Raw genomic sequence first — 21,745 nt, 5'->3', positions numbered from 1 at the left:
AGGCTCAGTAACTGAGGCAGTGGCCTGGGCGGATCTACAGCATGGCGCATAGTCTCAGTAACTGAGATAGTGGCCTGGGTGGATCTCCAGCATGGCGCATAGGCTCTGTAACTGAGGCAGTGGCCTGGGCGGATCTCCAGCATGGCGCATAGGATCAGTAACTGAGGCAGTGGCCTGGGCTGGTCTCCAGCATGTCGCTTAGGCTCAGTAACTGAGGCAGTGGCCTGGGCGGATCTCCAGCATGGCGCATAGGCTCAGTAACTGAGATAGTGGCCTGGGTGGATCTCCAGCATGGCGCATAGCCTCAGTTACTGAGGCAGTGACCTGCGCGGATCTCCAGCATGGCGCAAAGGCTCAGTAACTGAGGCAGTGACCTGGGCGGATCTCCAGCATGGCGCATAGGCTCAGTAACTGAGGCAGTGGCCTGGGCGGATCTCCAGCATGGCGCATAGGCACAGTAACTGAGGCAGTGGCCTGGGCGGATCTCCAGCATGGTACATAGGCTCAGAAACTGAGATAGTGGCCTGGGTGGATCTCCAGCATGGTGCATTGGATCAGTAACTGAGGCAGTGGCCTGGGCGGATCTACAGCATGGCGCATAGTCTCAGTAACTGAGATAGTGGCCTGGGTGGATCTCCAGCATGGCGCATAGGCTCTGTAACTGAGGCAGTGGCCTGGGCGGATCTCCAGCATGGCGCATAGGATCAGTAACTGAGGCAGTGGCCTGGGCTGGTCTCCAGCATGGCGCTTAGGCTCAGTAACTGAGGCAGTGGCCTGGGCGGATCTCCAGCATGGCGCATAGGCTCAGTAACTGAGATAGTGGCCTGGGTGGATCTCCAGCATGGCGCATAGGCTCAGTAACTGAGATAGTGGCCTGGGCGGATCTTCAGCATGGCGCATAGGCTCAGTAACTGAGGCAGTGACCTGGGCGGATCTCCAGCATGGCGCATAGGCTCAGTAACTGAGGCAGTGGCCTGGGTGGATCTCCAGCATGGCGCATAGGCTCAGTAACTGAGGCAGTGGCCTGGGCGGATCTCCAGCATGGCGCATAGGATCAGTAACTGAGGCAGTGGCCTGGGCTGGTCTCCAGCATGGCGCATAGGCTCAGTAACTGAGGCAGTGGCCTGGGCGGATCTCCAGCATGGCGCATAGGCTCATTAACTGAGGCAGTGGCCTGGGCGGATCTCCAGCGTGGCGCATAGGCTCAGTAACTGAGGCAGTGGCCTGGGCGGATCTCCAGCGTGGCGCATAGGCTCAGTAACTGAGGCAGTGGCCTGGGCAGCTGTCCAGCATGGCGCATAGGCTCAGTAACTGAGATAGTGGCCTGGGCGGATCTCCAGCATGCCGCATAGGCTCAGTAACTGAGGCAGTGACCTGTGCGGATCTCCAGCATGGCGCATAGGCTCAGTAACTGAGATAGTGGCCTGGGCGGATCTCCAGCTTGGTGCATAGCCTCAGTTACTGAGGCAGTGACCTGCGCGGATCTCCAGCATGGCGCAAAGGCTCAGTAACTGAGGCAGTGACCTGGGCGGATCTCCAGCATGGCGCATAGGCTCAGTAACTGAGGCAGTGGCCTGGGCGGATCTCCAGCATGGCGCATAGGCACAGTAACTGAGGCAGTGGCCTGGGCGGATCTCCAGCATGGCGCATAGACTCAGAAACTGGGGCAATGGCCTGGGCGGATCTCCAGCATGGCGCATTGGCTCAGTAACTGAGGCAGTGGCCTGGGCGGATCTCCAGCATGGCGTATAGGCTCAGTAACTGAGATAATGGCCTGGGCGGATCTCCAGCATGGCGTATAGGCTCAGTAACTGAGATAGTGGCCTGGGCGGATCTCCAGCATGGCGTATAGGCTCAGTAACTGAGATAGTGGCCTGGGCGGATCTCCAGCATGGCGCATAGGCTCAGTAACTGAGATAGTGGCCTGGGCGGATCTCCAGCATGGCGCATAGGCTCAGTAACTGAGGCAGTGGCCTGGGCGGATCTCCAGCATGGTACATAGGCTCAGAAACTGAGATAGTGGCCTGGGTGGATCTCCAGCATGGTGCATTGGATCAGTAACTGAGGCAGTGGCCTGGGCGGATCTCCAGCATGGCGCATAGGATCAGTAACTGAGGCAATTGCCTGGGCGGATCTCCTGCATGACGCATAGGCTCAGTAACTGTGGCAGTGACCTGGGCGGATCTCCAGCATGGTGCATAGGCTCTGTAACTGAGGGAGTGGCCTGGGCGGATCTCCAGCATGGCTCATAGGCTCAGAAACTGAGGTTGTGGCCTGGGCGGATCTCCAGCATGGCGCATAGTCTCAGTAACTGAGGTAGTGGCCTGGGCGGATCTCCAGCATGGCGCATAGGTTCAGTAACTGAGGCAGTGTCCTGGGCGGATCTCCACCATGGCGCATAGGCTCAGTAACTGAGATAGTGGCCTGGGTGGATCTCCAGCATGGCGCATAGGCTCAGTAACTGAGGCAGTGGCCTGGTCGGATCTCCAGCATGGCGCATAGGCTCAGTAACTGAGATAGTAGCCTGGGCGGATCTCCAGCATGGCGCGTAGGCTCAGTAACTGAGGTAGTGGCCTGGGCGGATCTCCAGCATGGCGCATAGGCTCAGTAACTGAGGTAGTGGCCTGGGCGGATCTCCAGCATGGAGCATAGGCTCAGTAACTGAGGTAGTGTCCTTGGCGGATCTCCAGCATGGCTCATAGGCTCTGTAACTGAGATAGTGGCCTGGGCGGATCTCCAGCATGGCGCATAGGCTCAGTAACTGAGATAGTGGCCTGGGCGCATCTTCAGCATGGCGCATAGGCTCAGTAACTGAGGCAGTGGCCTGGACGGATCTCCAGCATGGCGTATAGGCTCAGTAACTGAGGCAGTAACCTGGGCGGATCTCCAGCATGGTGCATAGGCTCAGTAACTGAGGCAGTGGCCTGGGTGGATCTCCAGCATGGCGCATAGGCTCTGTAACTGAGGCAGTGGCCTGGGCGGATCTCCAGCATGGCACATAGGATCAGTAACTGAGGCAGTGGCCTGGGCTGGTCTCCAGCATGGCGCATAGGCTCAGTAACTGAGGCAGTGGCCTGGTCGGATCTCCAGCATGGCGCATAGGCTCAGTAACTGAGATAGTGGCCAGGGTGGATCTCCAGCATGGCGCATAGGCTCAGTAACTGAGATAGTGGCCTGGGCGGATCTTCAGCATGGCGCATAGGCTCAGTAACTGAGGCAGTGACCTGGGCGGATCTCCAGCATGGCGCATAGGCTCAGTAACTGAGGCAGTGGCCTGGGTGGATCTCCAGCATGGCGCATAGGCTCAGTAACTGAGGCAGTGGCCTGGGCGGATCTCCAGCATGGCGCATAGGATCAGTAACTGAGGCAGTGGCCTGGGCTGGTCTCCAGCATGGCGCATAGGCTCAGTAACTGAGGCAGTGGCCTGGGCGGATCTCCAGCATGGCGCATAGGTTCAGTAACTAAGGCAGTGGCCTGGGCGGATCTCCAGCGTGGCGCATAGGCTCAGTAACTGAGGCAGTGGCCTGGGCGGATCTCCAGCATGGCGCATAAGCTCAGTAACTGAGGCAGTGGCCTGGGTGGATCTCCAGCATGGCGCATAAGCTCAGTAACTGAGGCAGTGGCCTGGGCGGATCTCCAGCATGGCGCATAAGCTCAGTAACTGAGGCAGTGGCCAGGGCGGGTCTCCAGCATGGCGCATAGGCTCAGTAACTGAGGCAGTGGCCTGGGCGGATCTCCTGCATGGCGCATAGGATCAGTAACTGAGGCAGTGGCCTGGGCCGATCTCCAGCATGGCGCATAGGCTCTGTAACTGAGATAGTGGCCTGGGCGGATCTCAAGCATGGCGCATAGGCTCAGTAACTGAGGCAGTGACCTGGGCGGATCTCCAGCTTGGTGCATAGCCTCAGTAACTGAGGCAGTGACCTGGGCGGATCTCCAGCATGGCGCATAGGCTCAGTAACTGAGGCAGTGACCTGGGCGGATCTCCAGCATGGCGCATAGGCTCAGTAACTCAGGCAGTGGCCTGGGTGGATCTCCAGCATGGCGCATAGGCTCAGTAACTGAGGCAGTGGCCTGGGCGGATCTCCTGCATGGCGCATAGGATCAGTAACTGAGGCAGTGGCCTGGGCCGATCTCCAGCAGGGCGCATAGGCTCTGTAACTGAGATAGTGGCCTGGGCGGATCTCCAGCATGGCGCATAGGCTCAGTAACTGAGATAGTGGCCTTGGCGGATCTCCAGCAAGCCCTGTTTTGATCTATTTAGTGTCCTGTAAGGGTGTTATTATTATTATCCTTTATTTATTTGGAGCCACAAGGGGACCGCAGCAGCTTGCATCCTAAGGTTGGTAGGTCACCATATTATCCTGTCTATACCAGCCAGCTTTATTCAGTTATAATTATATATCCATGTTACTATATGCTCATCATAGGTGCCCACATGATTAAATACCAGCCAGGGGTGTCCGCTATATCACATGCCATCCAGAGGTATCCACTATATTATGTACCAGCCAGAGGTGCCCACTGTATTATATACCAGCTGGAGGTACCCACTAGATTATACACAGTACCAACCAGAGGTGCCCACTAGATTACATATCAAGCAGAGGTGCCCATTGTATTGTTTACCAGCCAAAGGTGCCTACTAGAGTATTTACCAGCCAGGGGTACCCACTAGATTATACACCAGCTGGAGGTGCCCACTAGGCTATATAAGTCATGATCAGTGTCACTATATGCTAGCCACGGGTGCTCCCATGATCAAATGCCAACCATAGGCACCCCTAAATTATATACAATCCAGAGGCACCCCTAAATTATATACAATCCAGAGGCACCCCTCAATTATATACAATCCAGAGGCACACCTACATTTTATACAATCCAGAGGCACCCCTAAATTATATACAATCCAGATGCACACCTACATTTTATACAATCCAGAGGCACCCCTAAATTATTTACAATTTAGAGGAGCCCCTAAATTATATACAAACCAGAGGCACCCCTAAATTATATACAATCCAGAGGCACCCCTAAATTATATACAATCCAGAGGCACACTTACACTTTATAGAAGCCAGAGGCACCCCTAAATTATATACCATCCAGAGGCACACCTACATTTTATAGAATCCAGAGGCACCCCTAAATTATATACAATCCAGAGGCACACCTACATTTTATAGAAGCCAGAGGCACCCCTAATTTATATACAAGCCAGAGGCATCCCTAAATTATATACAATCCAGAGGCACCCCTTAATTATATACAAGGCAAAGGCACCCCTAAATTGTATACAAGCCAGAGGCAACCCTAAATTATTTACAAGCCAGAGTTGCCAACTAGTCTATATATACGAACCAGAGGTACCCTCTAATCTGTATACTAGCCCGAGGTACCCACTAGATTATATAGCATCCATAGGTACTCACTAAATTACATATGTACCAGACAGAGGTGCTCACTAGTTTATATTTTATATACAGGCTAAAGGTGCTTACTAAATATTATACCAGAAAGAGGTGCCCGCCTGATTTTAGCTTTCTGTGTAAGTTGCTGTAGAGTGATGAAAGCTAATATCAGATTGGTTGCTGTGGGTTACAGCATAAATGTTATAAAATAAACCTTTTTGAGGCAGATTCCGAGTTGGGTTAAAAGCAAAAAAAGACAAATAACTGTTGTAAAACCCACGCGGCCCAGCAGATTCAGAGAGAGGACTGTGTATAAATGTACAATGCAGTGTAAATATAAAGCTACCCAGCAGGGGGCAGATATAACATGTACAGAGAGAGGACTGTGTATAAATTAGGGGTGAGCGGGTTCGGATTTCTGAAATCCGAACCCCCCCGAGCCCCCCCGATCCGAGTCCGATCCGAGTCAGGCTCGACTTTTCCCGCCTGACTCGGATCTGAAATCGAGGCAAAACGTCATCATCCCGCCTTCCGAGTCTCGCGGGTTTTGGATCCTATATAAGGTACCCGCGTCGGCGCCATTTTCTCACTCGGCTGTGGACAGTGAAGAGGGAGGGTGGGAGTTAGTGCTGTGTAGTGTAGTGTAGTGTAGTGCTGCTGTTGTCCAGTACTTCAAAGTCCATAGGGGCTGGCTGTGTTGTGCTGTGCTGCTGTTGTTAATAGGGGCTGTGTCCACTACTTCAAAGTCCATAGGGGCTGGCTGGACTGTGTTGTGCAGTCAGTTCTCCATAGGGGCTGTGTCCACTCCAAAGTCCTGTGCAGTGTCCCAGTCCTAAAGGGGTGCTGTAGTGTTGTCCAGGGGTTGCTCTGTCCATCAGGGGTGCTCCCCCCAAGTGCTAAAAAAATAATATATTTTCTGTGTTTGTGAATTGTGTGCGCAGTAGCCGCACGTGCATCAACAAAGTAGTGCCAAGCGTGCGCCTGTGTCATAAGTAAAGGGCCGGCTGGCTTGACCGTTAAAGGGTGCTGTAACCCCCGAAAGTACACTCCAATCCAAACCAAAAAAAAATTATTTTCTGTGTTTGTGAATTGTGTGCGCAGTAGCCGCACGTGCACCAACAAAGTAGTGCCAAGCGTGCGCCTGTGTCATAAGTAAAGGGCCGGCTGGCTTGACCGTTAAAGGGTGCTGTAACCCCCAAAGTACACTCCAATCCAAACAAAAAAAAAATTATTTTCTGTGTTTGTGAATTGTGTGCGCAGTAGCCGCACGTGCACCAACAAAGTAGTGCCAAGCGTGCGCCTGTGTCATAAGTAAAGGGCCGGCTGGCTTGACCGTTAAAGGGTGCTGTAACCCCCAAAGTACACTCCAGTCCAAACCAAAAAAAAAATTATTTTCTGTGTTTTTGAATTGTGTGCGCAGTAGCCGCACGTGCATCAACAAAGTAGTGCCAAGCGTGCGCCTGTGTCATAAGTAAAGGGCCGGCTGGCTTGACCGTTAAAGGGTGCTGTAACCCCCAAAGTACACTCCAGTCCAAACCAAAAAAAAAATAATTTTCTGTGTTTGTGAATTGTGTGCGCAGTAGCCGCACGTGCATCAACAAAGTAGTGCCAAGCGTGCGCCTGTGTCATAAGTAAAGGGCCGGCTGGCTTGACCGTTAAAGGGTGCTGTAACCCCCAAAGTACACTCCAGTCCAAACCAAAAAAAAAATTATTTTCTGTGTTTGTGAATTGTGTGCGCAGTAGCTGCACGTGCATCAACAAAGTAGTGCCAAGCGTGCGCCTGTGTCATAAGTAAAGGGCCGGCTGGCTTGACCGTTAAGGGTGCTGTAACCCCCGAAAGTACACTCCAGTCCAAACCCCCCAAAAAATTATTTTCTGTGTTTGTGAATTGTGAGCGCTGTAGCCGCACGTGCATCAACAAAGTAGTGCCAAGCGTGCGCCTGTGTCATAAGTAAAGGGCCGGCTGGCTTGACCGTTAAAGGGTGCTGTAACCCCCAAAGTACACTCCAGTCCAAACCAAAAAAAAAATTATTTTCTGTGTATGTGAATTGTGTGCGCAGTAGCCGCACGTGCATCAACAAAGTAGTGCCAAGCGTGCGCCTGTGTCATAAGTAAAGGGCCGGCTGGCTTGACCGTTAATGGTGCTGTAACCCCCGAAAGTACACTCCAGTCCAAACCAAAAAAAAAATTATTTTCTGTGTTTAGCCGCACGTATATATCAAATTGATATAACATAAATGGAGGACCAAACTTTCTCCGATAACAATAAAATAGAGAAAGATCAAGAACCACTTCCTCCTAGTGCTGAAGCTGCTGCCACTAGTCATGACATAGACGATAACATGCCATCAACGTCGTCTGCCAAGGCCGATGCCCAATGTCATAGTAGAGGGCACATACAATCCCAAATGGCAAAGTTCAGGAAAATGACCTTGAAAAAGACATTTAAATCAGCTGAAGAGAAACGTAAACTTGCCAATATGCCATTTACGACACGGAGTGGCAAGGAACGGCTAAGGTCGATCCCTAGTATGTTCATGACTAGTGGTTCAGCTTCACATGACGATGGAAGCCCTCCTCCCACTAAAAAAATCAAAAGAGTTAAGCTGGCAAAAGCACAGCGAAGAACTGTGCTTTCTAAGAAGATATCACAAATCCCCAAGGAGAGTCCAAGTGTGGTGGTGGTTGCGATGCCTGACCTTCCCAGCACTGGACGGGAAGAGGTGGCTCTTTCCACCATTTGCACGCCCCCTGCAAGTGCTGAAAGGAGCACCCACAGTCCACTTGCTGATATGCAAATTGAAGATGTCACTGTTGAAGTACAACAGGATGAGGATACTGGTGTAGCTGGCGCTGAGGAGGAAGTTGGCGAGGAGGATTCTGATGGTGATGTGGTTTGTTTAAATCAGGCTCCGGGGGAGACAGTTGTTGTCCGTGGGATGAAAAAGCCCATCACGGTCATGCCTGGGCAGAAGACCAAACATTCCACCTCTTTGGTCTGGCAATATTTCTATCCAAATCCGGACAACAACTGTCTTGCCATATGTACCATATGTAAAGGTGAAATAAGTAGGGGTAGGGACGTCAACCACCTAGGAACATCCTCCCTTATACGGCACCTGCAGCGCGTTCATAAAAAGTTACTGTCAAGTTCAGAAACTTTGGCTAAGACCGTAAGCAGTCCAGGGACACCTAAATCCCGTTGTCCTGTTGTATCCAAGCGCCTGCAAACCACACCGTCAACTCCCTCCTCGTCAATTTCCTCCTTAGTCAGGATCGGAAGTAGTCCTGCAGGCCATGTCACTGGCATGACTGACTCTCCTATCCGGGATTCCTCCGGAGGATCCTGCATTGCTACGCCTACTGCTGCCGCTGCTGCTGTTGCTGCTGCTGGGAGTCGTTCATCATCCCAGAGAGGAAGTAGGAACACCACTACTTTTACTAAACAATTGACCCTCCAACAGTCCTTAGCGAGGAGGATGAAGTACGACAGCAGTCATCCTGAAGCAAAACGTATAACTGAGGCCTTGACTGCTATGTTGGTGTTAGACGTGCGTCCGGTATCCGCCATTAGTGCAGTGGGATTTAGACAATTGATGGAGGTAGTGTGTCCCCGGTTCCAAATCCCGTCTAGATTCCACTTCACTAGGCAGGCGATACCGAGACTGTACAGAAACGTCAGAAAAAGTGTCCTCAGTGTCCTGAAAAATGCCGTTGTACACAATGTCCACTTAACCACGGACATGTGGACAAGTGGAACAGGGCAGACTAAGGACTATATGACTGTGACAGCCCACTGGGTAGATGTATCACCTTACGCAGCAACAGCAGCAGCGTCACCAGTAGCAGCATCTCAGAAACGCCAGCTCGTTACAAGGCAGGCTACGTTGTGTATCACCGGTTTCAGTAAGAGGCACACCGCCGACAACCTCTTAGAGAAACTGAGCGAAATCATCGCCCAGTGGCTTACCCCACTTAGACTCTCCTGGGGATTTGTGATATCTGACAACGCCACCAATATTGTGCGGGCATTACATCTGGGCAAATTCCAGCACGTCCCATGTTTTGCTCACACAATAAACTTGGTGGTGCAGAATTTTCTGAAAAGCGACAGGGGCGTGCAGGAGACGCTTTGGGTGGCCCGAAAAATTTCTGGCCACTTTCGCCATTCAGCGACTGCGTGCCGAAGACTGGAGCGCCAGCAAACACTCTTGAACCTGCCCCGCCATCACCTGATGCAAGAGGTTGTGACGCGGTGGAACTCAACCCTCTATATGCTTCAGAGGATGGAGGAGCAGCAAAAGGCCATACAAGCCTATACATCCACCTATGACATAGGCAAAGGAGGGGGTATGCACCTGACTCAAGCGCAGTGGAGAATGATTTCCGTGTTGTGCAAGGTTCTCCAGCCCTTCGAACTTGCCACACGTGAAGTCAGTTCAGACACTGCCAGCTTGAGTCAGGTCATTCCCCTCATCAGGCTTTTGCAGAAGCAGCTGGAGAAAGTGAAGGAGGAGCTAAGACGGAGCGATTCCGCTCGGCATGTGGGACTTGTGGATGAAGCCCTTCATTCGCTTTGCCAGGATTCCAGGGTGGTCAATCTGTTGAAATCAGACCACTACATTTTGGCCACCGTGCTCGATCCTAGGTTTAAAGCCTATGTGGTGTATCTCTTTCCGGCCGACACAAGCCTGCAGAGGTGCAAAGACCTGCTGGTGAACACACTGTCAGCTGAAGCGGAACGTGACACGTCAACGGCTCCTTCTTCATTTTCTCCCGCAACTGGGGCTGCCAGGAAAAAACTTAGGTATCCTAAGCAACCCGCTGGCGGTGATGCAGGGCAGGCAGGACCAAGTTTGGACATCTGGTCCGGACTGAAGGACCTGGCAACAATTTCTGACATGTCTACTGTCACTGCATATGATACTGTCACCATTGACAGAATGGTGGAGGATTACATCGGTGACAGCATCCAAGTAGGCATGTCAGACAGTCCATACCTGTACTGGCAGGAAAAAGAGGCAATTTGGAGGCCCCTGTACAAACTGGCTCTATTTTACCTGAGTTGCCCCCCCTCCAGTGTGTACTCCGAAAGAGTGTTTAGTGCAGCCGGGAACCTTGTCAGCGAAAGGCGTAGGAGGTTGCTTCCACAGAATGTGGAGAAGATGATGTTCATCAAAATGAATTATCAGCTCTTCCAGGGAGACCAGCCTCCAGAAGGTACAGAGGGACCTGTGGTGGTGGATTCAAGTGGGGACGAGTTAATACTTTGTGAGGATGAGGATGTACACACTGAAGAGGGTGAGGAATCGGTGGATGAGGAGGATGAGGATGACATCTTGCCTCCGTAGAGCCAGTTTGTGCAGGGACACATTAATTGCCAGCTTGTTTTGTGGGAGCCCAAACGAACCAATCATTTCAGCCACAGTTGTGTGGCAGACCCTGGCGCTGAAATGATTGGTTTGTTAAAGTGTGCATGTCCTGTTTATACAACATAAGGGTGGGTGGGAGGGCCCAAGGACAATTCCATCTTGCACCTCTTTTTTTTCTTTGCATTATGTACAGTTTGGGGCCTAGTTTTTCAAACTGCCATCCTGTCTGCCGCTGCAGTTTCACGCCTAGATGGGTCACGTGTTTGTGCCGCCCACTCGTGTCGCTTAGCATAGTCATCCAGCTACCTCGGTGCAACCTTTTGGACATAAAAACACTATTGTGAGGTGTGAGGTATTCAGAATAGACTGGAAATGAGTGGAAATTAAGGTTATTGAGGTTAATAATAGCATAGGAGCAGAAAAACCTACAAATTCTGTGATTTTAGCTGTTTTTATGCTTTTTTTCAAAAAAAATACAGATCCAAAACACAAAACCCAGAACCCAAAACACGGAAGGGTGGTTTTGGCAAAACCAATCCAGATCCAAAACACGAAGAAAGATCCAGATCCAAAACCAAAACACAAAACACGAAAAGTGGCCGGTGCACACCCCTAGTATAAATGTACATTGCAGTGTAAATATAAAGCTGCCCAGCAGGGGGCAGATATAACACATGCAGAGAGAGGACTGTGTATAAATGTACATTACAGTGTAAATATAAAGCTGCCTAGCAGGGGGCAGATATAACATGTACAGAGAGAGGACTGTGTATAAATTACATTGCAGTGTAAATATAAAGCTGCCCAGCCGGGGGCAGATATAACATGTACAGAGAGAGGACTGTGTATAAATTACATTGCAGTGTAAATATAAAGCTACCCAGCAGGGGGCAGATATAACACGTACAGAGAGAGAGGACTGTGTATAAATGTACATTGCAGTGTAAATATAAAGCTACCCTGCAGGGGGCAGATATAACATTTACAGAGAGAGAGGACTGTGTAGAAATGTACATTGCAGTGTAATTATAAAGGTGCCCTAGCAGGGGACAGATATAACATGTACAGAGAGAGGGCTGTGTATAAATGTACATTGCAGTGTAAATATAAAGCTGCCCAACAGGGGGCAGATATAACATGTACAGAGAGAGGACTGTGTATAAATGTACATTGCAGTGTAAATATAAAGCTGCCCAGCAGGGGGCAGATATAACATGTACAGAGAGAGGACTGTGTATAAATGTACATTGCAGTGTAAATATAAAGCTGCCCAGCAGGGGGCAGATATAACTCGTACAGAGAGAGAGGACTGTGTATAAATGTACATTGCAGTGTAAATATAAAGCTGCCCAGCAAGGGGCAGATATAACACGTACAGAGAGAGGACTGTGTATAAATGTACATTGCAGTGTAAATATAAAGCTGCCCAGCAAGGGGCAGATATAACACGTACAGAGAGAGGACTGTGTATAAATGTACATTGCAGTGTAAATATAAAGCGGCCCAGCAGAGGGCAGATATAACATGTACAGAGAGAGAGGACTGTGTATAAATGTACATTGCAGTGTAAATATAAAGCTGCCCAGCAGGGGGCATATATAACACGTACAGAGAGAGGGCTGTGTATAAATGTACATTGCGGTGTAAATATAAAGCTGCCCAGCAGGGGGCAGATATAACACGTGCAGAGAGAGGGCTGTGTATAAATGTACATTGCAGTATAAATATAAAGCTGTCCAGCAGGGGGCAGATATAACACGTACAGAGAGAGGGTTGTGTATAAATGTACATTGCAGTGTAAATATAAAGCTGCCCAGCAGGGGGCAGATATAACACGTACAGAGAGAGGGCTGTGTATAAATTACATTGCAGTGTAAATATAAAGCTGCCCAGCAGGGGGCAGATATAACACGTACAGAGAGAGGACTGTGTATAAATGTACATTGCAGTGTAAATATAAAGCTGCCCAGCAGGGGGCAGATATAACACGTACAGAGAGAGGGCTGTGTATAAATGTACATTGCAGTGTAAATATAAAGCTGCCCAGCAGGGGGCAGATATAACATGTACAGAGAGAGAGGGCTGTGTATAAATGTACATTGCAGTGTAAATATAAAGCTGCCCAGCAGGGGGCAGATATAACATGTACAGAGAGAGAGGACTGTGTATAAATGTACATTGCAGTGTAAATATAAAGCTGCCCAGCAGGGGGCAGATATAACATGTACAGAGAGAGGGCTGTGTATAAATGTACATTGCGGTGTAAATATAAAGCTGCCCAGCAGGGGGCAGATATAACACGTACAGAGAGAGGACTGTGTATAAATGTACATTGCAGTGTAAATATAAAGCTGCCCAGCAGGGGGCAGATATAACATGTGCAGAGAGAGGACTGTGTATAAATGTACATTGCAGTGTAAATATAAAGCTGCCCAGCAGGGGGCAGATATAACACGTACAGAGAGAGGGCTGTGTATAAATTACATTGCAGTGTAAATATAAAGCTGCCCAGCAGGGGGCAGATATAACACGTACAGAGAGAGGGCTGTGTATAAATTACATTGCAGTGTAAATATAAAGCTGCCCAGCAGGGGGCAGATATAACATGTACAGAGAGAGAGGGCTGTGTATAAATGTACAATGCAGTATAAATATAAAGCTGCCCAGCAAGGGGCAGATATAACATGTACATAGAGAGGGCTGTGTATAAATGTACATTGCGGTGTAAATATAAAGCTGTCCAGCAGGGGGCAGATATAACACGTACAGAGAGAGGGCTGTGTATAAATGTACATTGCAGTGTAAATATAAAGCTGCCCAGCAGGGGGCATATATAACATGTACAGAGAGAGGACTGTGTATAAATGTACATTGCGGTGTAAATATAAAGCTGTCCAGCAGGGGGCAGATATAACATGTACAGAGAGAGGACTGTGTATAAATGTACATTGCAGTGTAAATATAAAGCTGCCCAGCAGGGGGCATATATAACATGTACAGAGAGAGGACTGTGTATAAATGTACATTGCAGTGTAAATATAAAGCTGCCCAGCAGGGGGCAGATATAACGTGTACAGAGAGAGGGCTGTGTATAAATGTACATTGCAGTGTAAATATAAAGCTGCCCAGCAGGGGGCATATATAACACGTACAGAGAGAGAGGACTGTGTATAGATGTACATTGCAGTGTAAATATAAAGCTGCCCAGCAGGGGGCAGATATAACATGTACAGAGAGAGGACTGTGTATAGATGTACATTGCAGTGTAAATATAAATCTGCCCAGCAGGGGGCAGATTTAACTTGTACAGAGAGAGGGCTGTGTAGAAATGTACATTGCAGTGTAAATATAAAGCTGCCCAGCAGGGGGCAGATATAACACGTACAGAGAGAGGGCAGTGTATAAATGTACATTGCAGTGTAAATATAAAGCTGCCCAGCAGGGGGCATATATAACACGTACAGAGAGAGAGGACTGTGTATAGATGTACATTGCAGTGTAAATATAAATCTGCCCAGCAGGGGGCAGATTTAACTTGTACAGAGAGAGGACTGTGTATAAATGTACATTGCAGTGTAAATATAAAGCTGCCCAGCAGGGGGCAGATATAACACGTACAGAGAGAGGGCTGTGTATAAATGTTCATTGCAGTGTAAATATAAAGCTGCCCAGCAGGGGGCAGATATAACATATACAGAGAGAGGACTGTGTATAAATGTACATTGCAGTGTAAATATAAAGCTGCCCAGCAGGGGGCAGATATAACATGTACAGAGAGAGAGGACTGTGTATAAATGTACATTGCAGTGTAAATATAAAGCTGCCCAGCAGGGGGCAGATATAACATGTACAGAGAGAGGGCTGTGTATAAATGTACATTGCGGTGTAAATATAAAGCTGCCCAGCAGGGGGCAGATATAACATGTGCAGAGACAGGGCTGTGTATAAATGTACATTGCAGTATAAATATAAAGCTGTCCAGCAGGGGGCAGATATAACACGTACAGAGAGAGGGCTGTGTATAAATGTACAATGCAGTATAAATATAAAGCTGCCCAGCAGGGGGCAGATATAACATGTACAGAGAGAGGACTGTGTATAAATGTACATTGCGGTGTAAATATAAAGCTGTCCAGCAGGGGGCAGATATAACACGTACAGAGAGAGGACTGTGTATAAATGTACATTGCAGTGTAAATATAAAGCTGCCCAGCAGGGGGCATATATAACATGTACAGAGAGAGGACTGTGTATAAATGTACATTGCGGTGTAAATATAAAGCTGTCCAGCAGGGGGCAGATATAACATATACAGAGAGAGGACTGTGTATAAATGTACATTGCAGTGTAAATATAAAGCTGCCCAGCAGAGGGCAGATATAACGTGTACAGAGAGAGGGCTGTGTATAAATGTACATTGCAGTGTAAATATAAAGCTGCCCAGCAGGGGGCATATATAACACGTACAGAGAGAGAGGACTGTGTATAGATGTACATTGCAGTGTAAATATAAATCTGCCCAGCAGGGGGCAGATTTAACTTGTACAGAGAGAGTGCTGTGTAGAAATGTACATTGCAGTGTAAATATAAAGCTGCCCAGCAGGGGGCAGATATAACACGTACAGAGAGAGGGCAGTGTATAAATGTACATTGCAGTGTAAATATAAAGCTGCCCAGCAGGGGGCAGATATAACATGTACATAGAGAGGACTGTGTATAAATGTACATTGCAGTGTAAATATAAAGCTGCCCAGCAGGGGGCATATATAACACGTACAGAGAGAGAGGACTGTGTATAAATGTACATTGCAGTGTAAATATAAAGCTGCCCAGCAGGGGGCATATATAACACGTACAGAGAGAGGGCTGTGTATAAATGTACATTGCAGTGTAAATATAAATCTGCCCAGCAGGGGGCAGATTTAACTTGTACAGAGAGAGGGCTGTGTAGAAATGTACATTGCAGTATAAATATAAAGCTGTCCAGCAGGGGGCAGATATAACACATGCAGAGGACTGTGTATAAATGTACATTGCAGTGTATGTAACATGTACAGAGAGAGAGGACTGTGTATAAATGTACATTGCAGTGTAAATATAAAGCTGCCCAGCAGGGGGCATATATAACACGTACAGAGAGAGGGCTGTGTATAAATGTACATTGCGGTGTAAATATAAAGCTGCCCAGCAGGGGGCAGATATAACATGTGCAGAGAGAGGGCTGTGTATAAATGTACATTGCAGTATAAATATAAAGCTGTCCAGCAGGGGGCAGATATAACACATGCAGAGGACTGTGTATAAATGTACATTGCAGTGTATGTAACATGTACAGAGAGAGGGCTGTGTATAAATGTACATTGCAGTGTAAGTAACATGTACAGAGAGAGAGGGCTGTGTATAAATGTACATTGCAGTGTAAATATAAAGCTGCCCAGCAGGGGGCAGATATAACACGTACAGAGAGAGGGGTGTGTATAAATGTACATTGCAGTGTAAATATAAAGCTGCCCAGCAAGGGGCAGATATAACATGTACAGAGAGAGAGGGCTGTGTATAAATGTACATTGCAGTGTAAATATAAAGCGGCCCAGCAGGGGGCAGATATAACATGTAGAGAGAGAGGACTGTGTATAAATGTACATTGCGGTGTAAATATAAAGCTGCCCAGCAGGGGGCAGATATAACATGTACAGAGAGAGAGGGCTGTGTATAAATGTACAATGCAGTATAAATATAAAGCTGCCCAGCAAGGGGCAGATATAACATGTACATAGAGAGGGCTGTGTATAAATGTACATTGCGGTGTAAATATAAAGCTGTCCAGCAGGGGGCAGATATAACACGTACAGAGAGAGGGCTGTGTATAAATGTACATTGCAGTGTAAATATAAAGCTGCCCAGCAGGGGGCATATATAACATGTACAGAGAGAGGACTGTGTATAAATGTACATTGCGGTGTAAATATAAAGCTGTCCAGCAGGGGGCAGATATAACATATACAGAGAGAGGACTGTGTATAAATGTACATTGCAGTGTAAATATAAAGCTGCCCAGCAGGGGGCAGATATAACGTGTACAGAGAGAGGGCTGTGTATAAATGTACATTGCAGTGTAAATATAAAGCTGCCCAGCAGGGGGCATATATAACACGTACAGAGAGAGAGGACTGTGTATAGATGTACATTGCAGTGTAAATATAAAGCTGCCCAGCAGGGGGCAGATATAACATGTACAGAGAGAGGACTGTGTATAGATGTACATTGCAGTGTAAATATAAATCTGCCCAGCAGGGGGCAGATTTAACTTGTACAGAGAGAGGGCTGTGTAGAAATGTACATTGCAGTGTAAATATAAAGCTGCCCAGCAGGGGGCAGATATAACACGTATAGAGAGAGGGCAGTGTATAAATGTACATTGCAGTGTAAATATAAAGCTGCCCAGCAGGGGGCATATATAACACGTACAGAGAGAGAGGACTGTGTATAGATGTACATTGCAGTGTAAATATAAATCTGCCCAGCAGGGGGCAGATTTAACTTGTACAGAGAGAGGGCTGTGTAGAAATGTACATTGCAGTGTAAATATAAAGCTGCCCAGCAGGGGGCAGATATAACATGTACAGAGAGAGAGGACTGTGTATAAATGTACATTGCAGTGTAAATATAAAGCTGCCCAGCAGGGGGCAGATATAACATGTACAGAGAGAGGGCTGTGTATAAATGTACATTGCGGTGTAAATATAAAGCTGCCCAGCAGGGGGCAGATATAACATGTGCAGAGAGAGGGCTGTGTATAAATGTACATTGCAGTATAAATATAAAGCTGTCCAGCAGGGGGCAGATATAACACGTACAGAGAGAGGGCTGTGTATAAATGTACAATGCAGTATAAATATAAAGCTGCCCAGCAGGGGGCAGATATAACATGTACAGAGAGAGGACTGTGTATAAATGTACATTGCGGTGTAAATATAAAGCTGTCCAGCAGGTGGCAGATATAACACGTACAGAGAGAGGACTGTGTATAAATGTACATTGCAGTGTAAATATAAAGCTGCCCAGCAGGGGGCATATATAACATGTACAGAGAGAGGACTGTGTATAAATGTACATTGCGGTGTAAATATAAAGCTGTCCAGCAGGGGGCAGATATAACATATACAGAGAGAGGACTGTGTATAAATGTACATTGCAGTGTAAATATAAAGCTGCCCAGCAGAGGGCAGATATAACACGTACAGAGAGAGGGCTGTGTATAAATGTACATTGCAGTGTAAATATAAAGCTGCCCAGCAGGGGGCATATATAACATGTACAGAGAGAGAGGACTGTGTATAGATGTACATTGCAGTGTAAATATAAATCTGCCCAGCAGGGGGCAGATTTAACTTGTACAGAGAGAGGGCTGTGTAGAAATGTACATTGCAGTGTAAATATAAAGCTGCCCAGCAGGGGGCAGATATAACACGTACAGAGAGAGGGCAGTGTATAAATGTACATTGCAGTGTAAATATAAAGCTGCCCAGCAGGGGGCAGATATAACATGTACATAGAGAGGACTGTGTATAAATGTACATTGCAGTGTAAATATAAAGCTGCCCAGCAGGGGGCATATATAACACGTACAGAGAGAGAGGACTGTGTATAAATGTACATTGCAGTGTAAATATAAAGCTGCCCAGCAGGGGGCATATATAACACGTACAGAGAGAGGGCTGTGTATAAATGTACATTGCAGTGTAAATATAAATCTGCCCAGCAGGGGGCAGATTTAACTTGTACAGAGAGAGGGCTGTGTAGAAATGTACATTGCAGTATAAATATAAAGCTGTCCAGCAGGGGGCAGATATAACACATGCAGAGGACTGTGTATAAATGTACATTGCAGTGTATGTAACATGTACAGAGAGAGAGGACTGTGTATAAATGTACATTGCAGTGTAAATATAAAGCTGCCCAGCAGGGGGCATATATAACACGTACAGAGAGAGGGCTGTGTATAAATGTACATTGCGGTGTAAATATAAAGCTGCCCAGCAGGGGGCAGATATAACATGTGCAGAGAGAGGGCTGTGTATAAATGTACATTGCAGTATAAATATAAAGCTGTCCAGCAGGGGGCAGATATAACACATGCAGAGGACTGTGTATAAATGTACATTGCAGTGTATGTAACATGTACAGAGAGAGGGCTGTGTATAAATGTACATTGCAGTGTAAGTAACATGTACAGAGAGAGAGGGCTGTGTATAAATGTACATTGCAGTGTAAATATAAAGCTGCCCAGCAGGGGGCAGATATAACACGTACAGAGAGAGGGGTGTGTATAAATGTACATTGCAGTGTAAATATAAAGCTGCCCAGCAAGGGGCAGATATAACATGTACAGAGAGAGAGGGCTGTGTATAAATGTACATTGCAGTGTAAATATAAAGCGGCCCAGCAGGGGGCAGATATAACATGTAGAGAGAGAGGACTGTGTATAAATGTACATTGCGGTGTAAATATAAAGCTGCCCAGCAGGGGGCAGATATAACACGTACAGAGAGAGGGCTGTGTATAAATGTACATTGCAGTGTAAATATAAAGCTGCCCAGCAGGGGGCATATATAACATGTACAGAGAGAGGACTGTGTATAAATGTACATTGCGGTGTAAATATAAAGCTGTCCAGCAGGGGGCAGATATAACACGTACAGAGAGAGGGCTGTGTATAAATGTACATTGCAGTGTAAATATAAAGCTGCCCAGCAGGGGGCATATATAACACGTACAAAGAGAGAGGGCTGTGTATAAATGTACATTGCAGTGTAAATATAAATCTGCCCAGCAGGGGGCAGATTTAACTTGTACAGAGAGAGGGCTGTGTAGAAATGTACATTGCAGTGTAAATATAAAGCTGCCCAGCAGGGGGCAGATATAACACGTACAGAGAGAGGGCAGTGTATAAATGTACATTGCAGTGTAAATATAAAGCTGCCCAGCAGGGGGCATATATAACACGTACAGAGAGAGGGCTGTGTATAAATGTACATTGCAGTGTAAATATAAAGCTGCCCAGCAGGGGGCAGATATAACACGTACAGAGAGAGGGCAGTGTATAAATGTACATTGCAGTGTAAATATAAAGCTGCCCAGCAGGGGGCAGATATAACGTACAGAGAGAGGACTGTGTATAAATGTACATTGCAGTGTAAATATAAATCTGCCCAGCAGGGGGCAGATTTAACTTGTACAGAGAGAGGGCTGTGTAGAAATGTACATTGCAGTGTAAATATAAAGCTGCCCAGCAGGGGGCAGATATAACATGTACAGAGAGAGAGGGCTGTGTATAAATGTACATTGCAGTGTAAATATAAAGCTGCCCAGCAGGGGGCAGATATAACATGTACAGAGGGAGGGCTGTGTATAAATGTACATTGCAGTGTAAATATAAAGCTGCCCAGCAGGGGGCAGATATAACTCGTACAGAGAGAGGACTGTGTATAAATGTACATTGCAGTGTAAATATAAAGCTGCCCAGCAGGGGGCAGATATAACATATACAGAGAGAGGACTGTGTATAAATGTACATTGCAGTGTAAATATAAAGCTGCCTAGCAGGGGGCAGATATAACACGTACAGAGGGAGGGCTGTGTATAAATGTACATTGCAGTGTAAATATAAAGCTGCCTAGCAGGGGGCAGATATAACATGTACAGAGAGAGAGGGCTGTGTATAAATGAACATTGCAGTATAAATATAAAGCTGTCCAGCAGGGGGCAGATATAACACATGCAGAGAGAGGACTATGTATAAATGTACATTGCAGTGTAAATATAAAGCTGCCCAGCAGGGGGCAGATATAACATGTACAGAGAGAGAGGACTGTGTATAAATGTACATTGCAGTGTGAATATAAAGCTGCCCAGCAGGGGGCAGATATAACATATACAGAGAGAGGACTGTGTATAAATGTACATTGCAGTGTAAATATAAAGCTGCCCAGCAGGGGGCAGATATAACATATACAGAGAGAGGACTGTGTATAAATGTACATTGCAGTGTAAATATAAAGCTGCCCAGTATTTGTGGCTACATGCAACAGCAGCCGGTATTTACCCCACATGCAAACATAAGAAATGGATTTGCACCACTTTGCTCCCAACTCAGAAACAGCCCCATTGTGTCCATACCATGTAGATGTGTGAAAATAGAAATCATTCTAGGTCACCTGAAGAGTCTGACAACAGGACACACCACCCTATTTTGGCCCTTAATTAGCATTTAAATTGGTTGTTCCAAAAATCAAATGCACATTTACTGTCTGCCTGACCTGTCGGTCTGTTTAATGTACTCAATACTATTTCCCTTTGCAGATTCTCGGAGAGGTGTCGCTATCCAACAAGGCCGTGCAGACGGTAGACGCTGCCCGCGATGGTCCAGCTGTGGCAGTGGCCGGCGTCGGCGGTAATCTTCATATTGCAGAGTTCTGTTGATATAGACGCGGCAGAGTGATAATAACGGTCCAACAGTTAGATGTTCAACTCAAAGCGTCGAGATGTAGTCAAGCTGGAATCTGGTGGCTCAGGGCTGGGTGGGGGGGGGGGGGGTCGAATTATATTTTATCCAGAAACTTTAGATCTGGACTGATGAAATATAGATCACATAATATATCGTAGTTCCTTACAGTGCCAGGAATATTTTCTGTGAAGTGCATCCAGTACAGTAAAATAATTATTACTTGCTCCAGTCTTCGTGTTTGTTTGTTAAATGCTGAACATTAGATGCTGGTGCCAGCAGACTCCTCTTTTAAATAAACTCCCTGGTGTTCAGGGGATAAACCCGGAAATCCCAGGAGACTGATCCTAAAAGGAGATTTCTTTAACCCTACGTATGCTGAACTGAGCGATGACGATGGTGAGGGATGGTGAAGCTGCCCTGTAGGTTGCCCAGATAGATCCGGGACTTGTCCT

The 21,745-nt window shown here is 47.3% G+C and overlaps 1 protein-coding gene across 1 annotated transcript in view; it reads left to right on the top strand.

Annotated features, from left to right (window-relative positions):
* The window catches only part of LOC148534854 (uncharacterized), a 53,807-nt gene extending 32,303 nt beyond the window's left edge, over positions 1 to 21,504 (top strand). The window contains exon 9 of the mRNA XM_088465728.1: positions 21,149 to 21,504. Within this exon, the coding sequence (XP_088321854.1) occupies positions 21,149 to 21,268 (120 nt within the window). The 3' untranslated portion in view covers positions 21,269 to 21,504. The remainder of the gene's footprint in view (positions 1 to 21,148) is intronic.
* Positions 21,505 to 21,745: the final 241 nt, after the last annotated feature.

This window comes from Taudactylus pleione, unplaced genomic scaffold (genome assembly GCF_031769625.1).
Source record: "Taudactylus pleione unplaced genomic scaffold, aTauple2 ptg000063l, whole genome shotgun sequence".
NCBI classification, from domain to species: Eukaryota; Metazoa; Chordata; class Amphibia; order Anura; family Myobatrachidae; genus Taudactylus; species Taudactylus pleione.
Note: the sequence above shows the minus strand (reverse complement) of the source record. Positions and strands in the feature narration are given on the sequence as shown.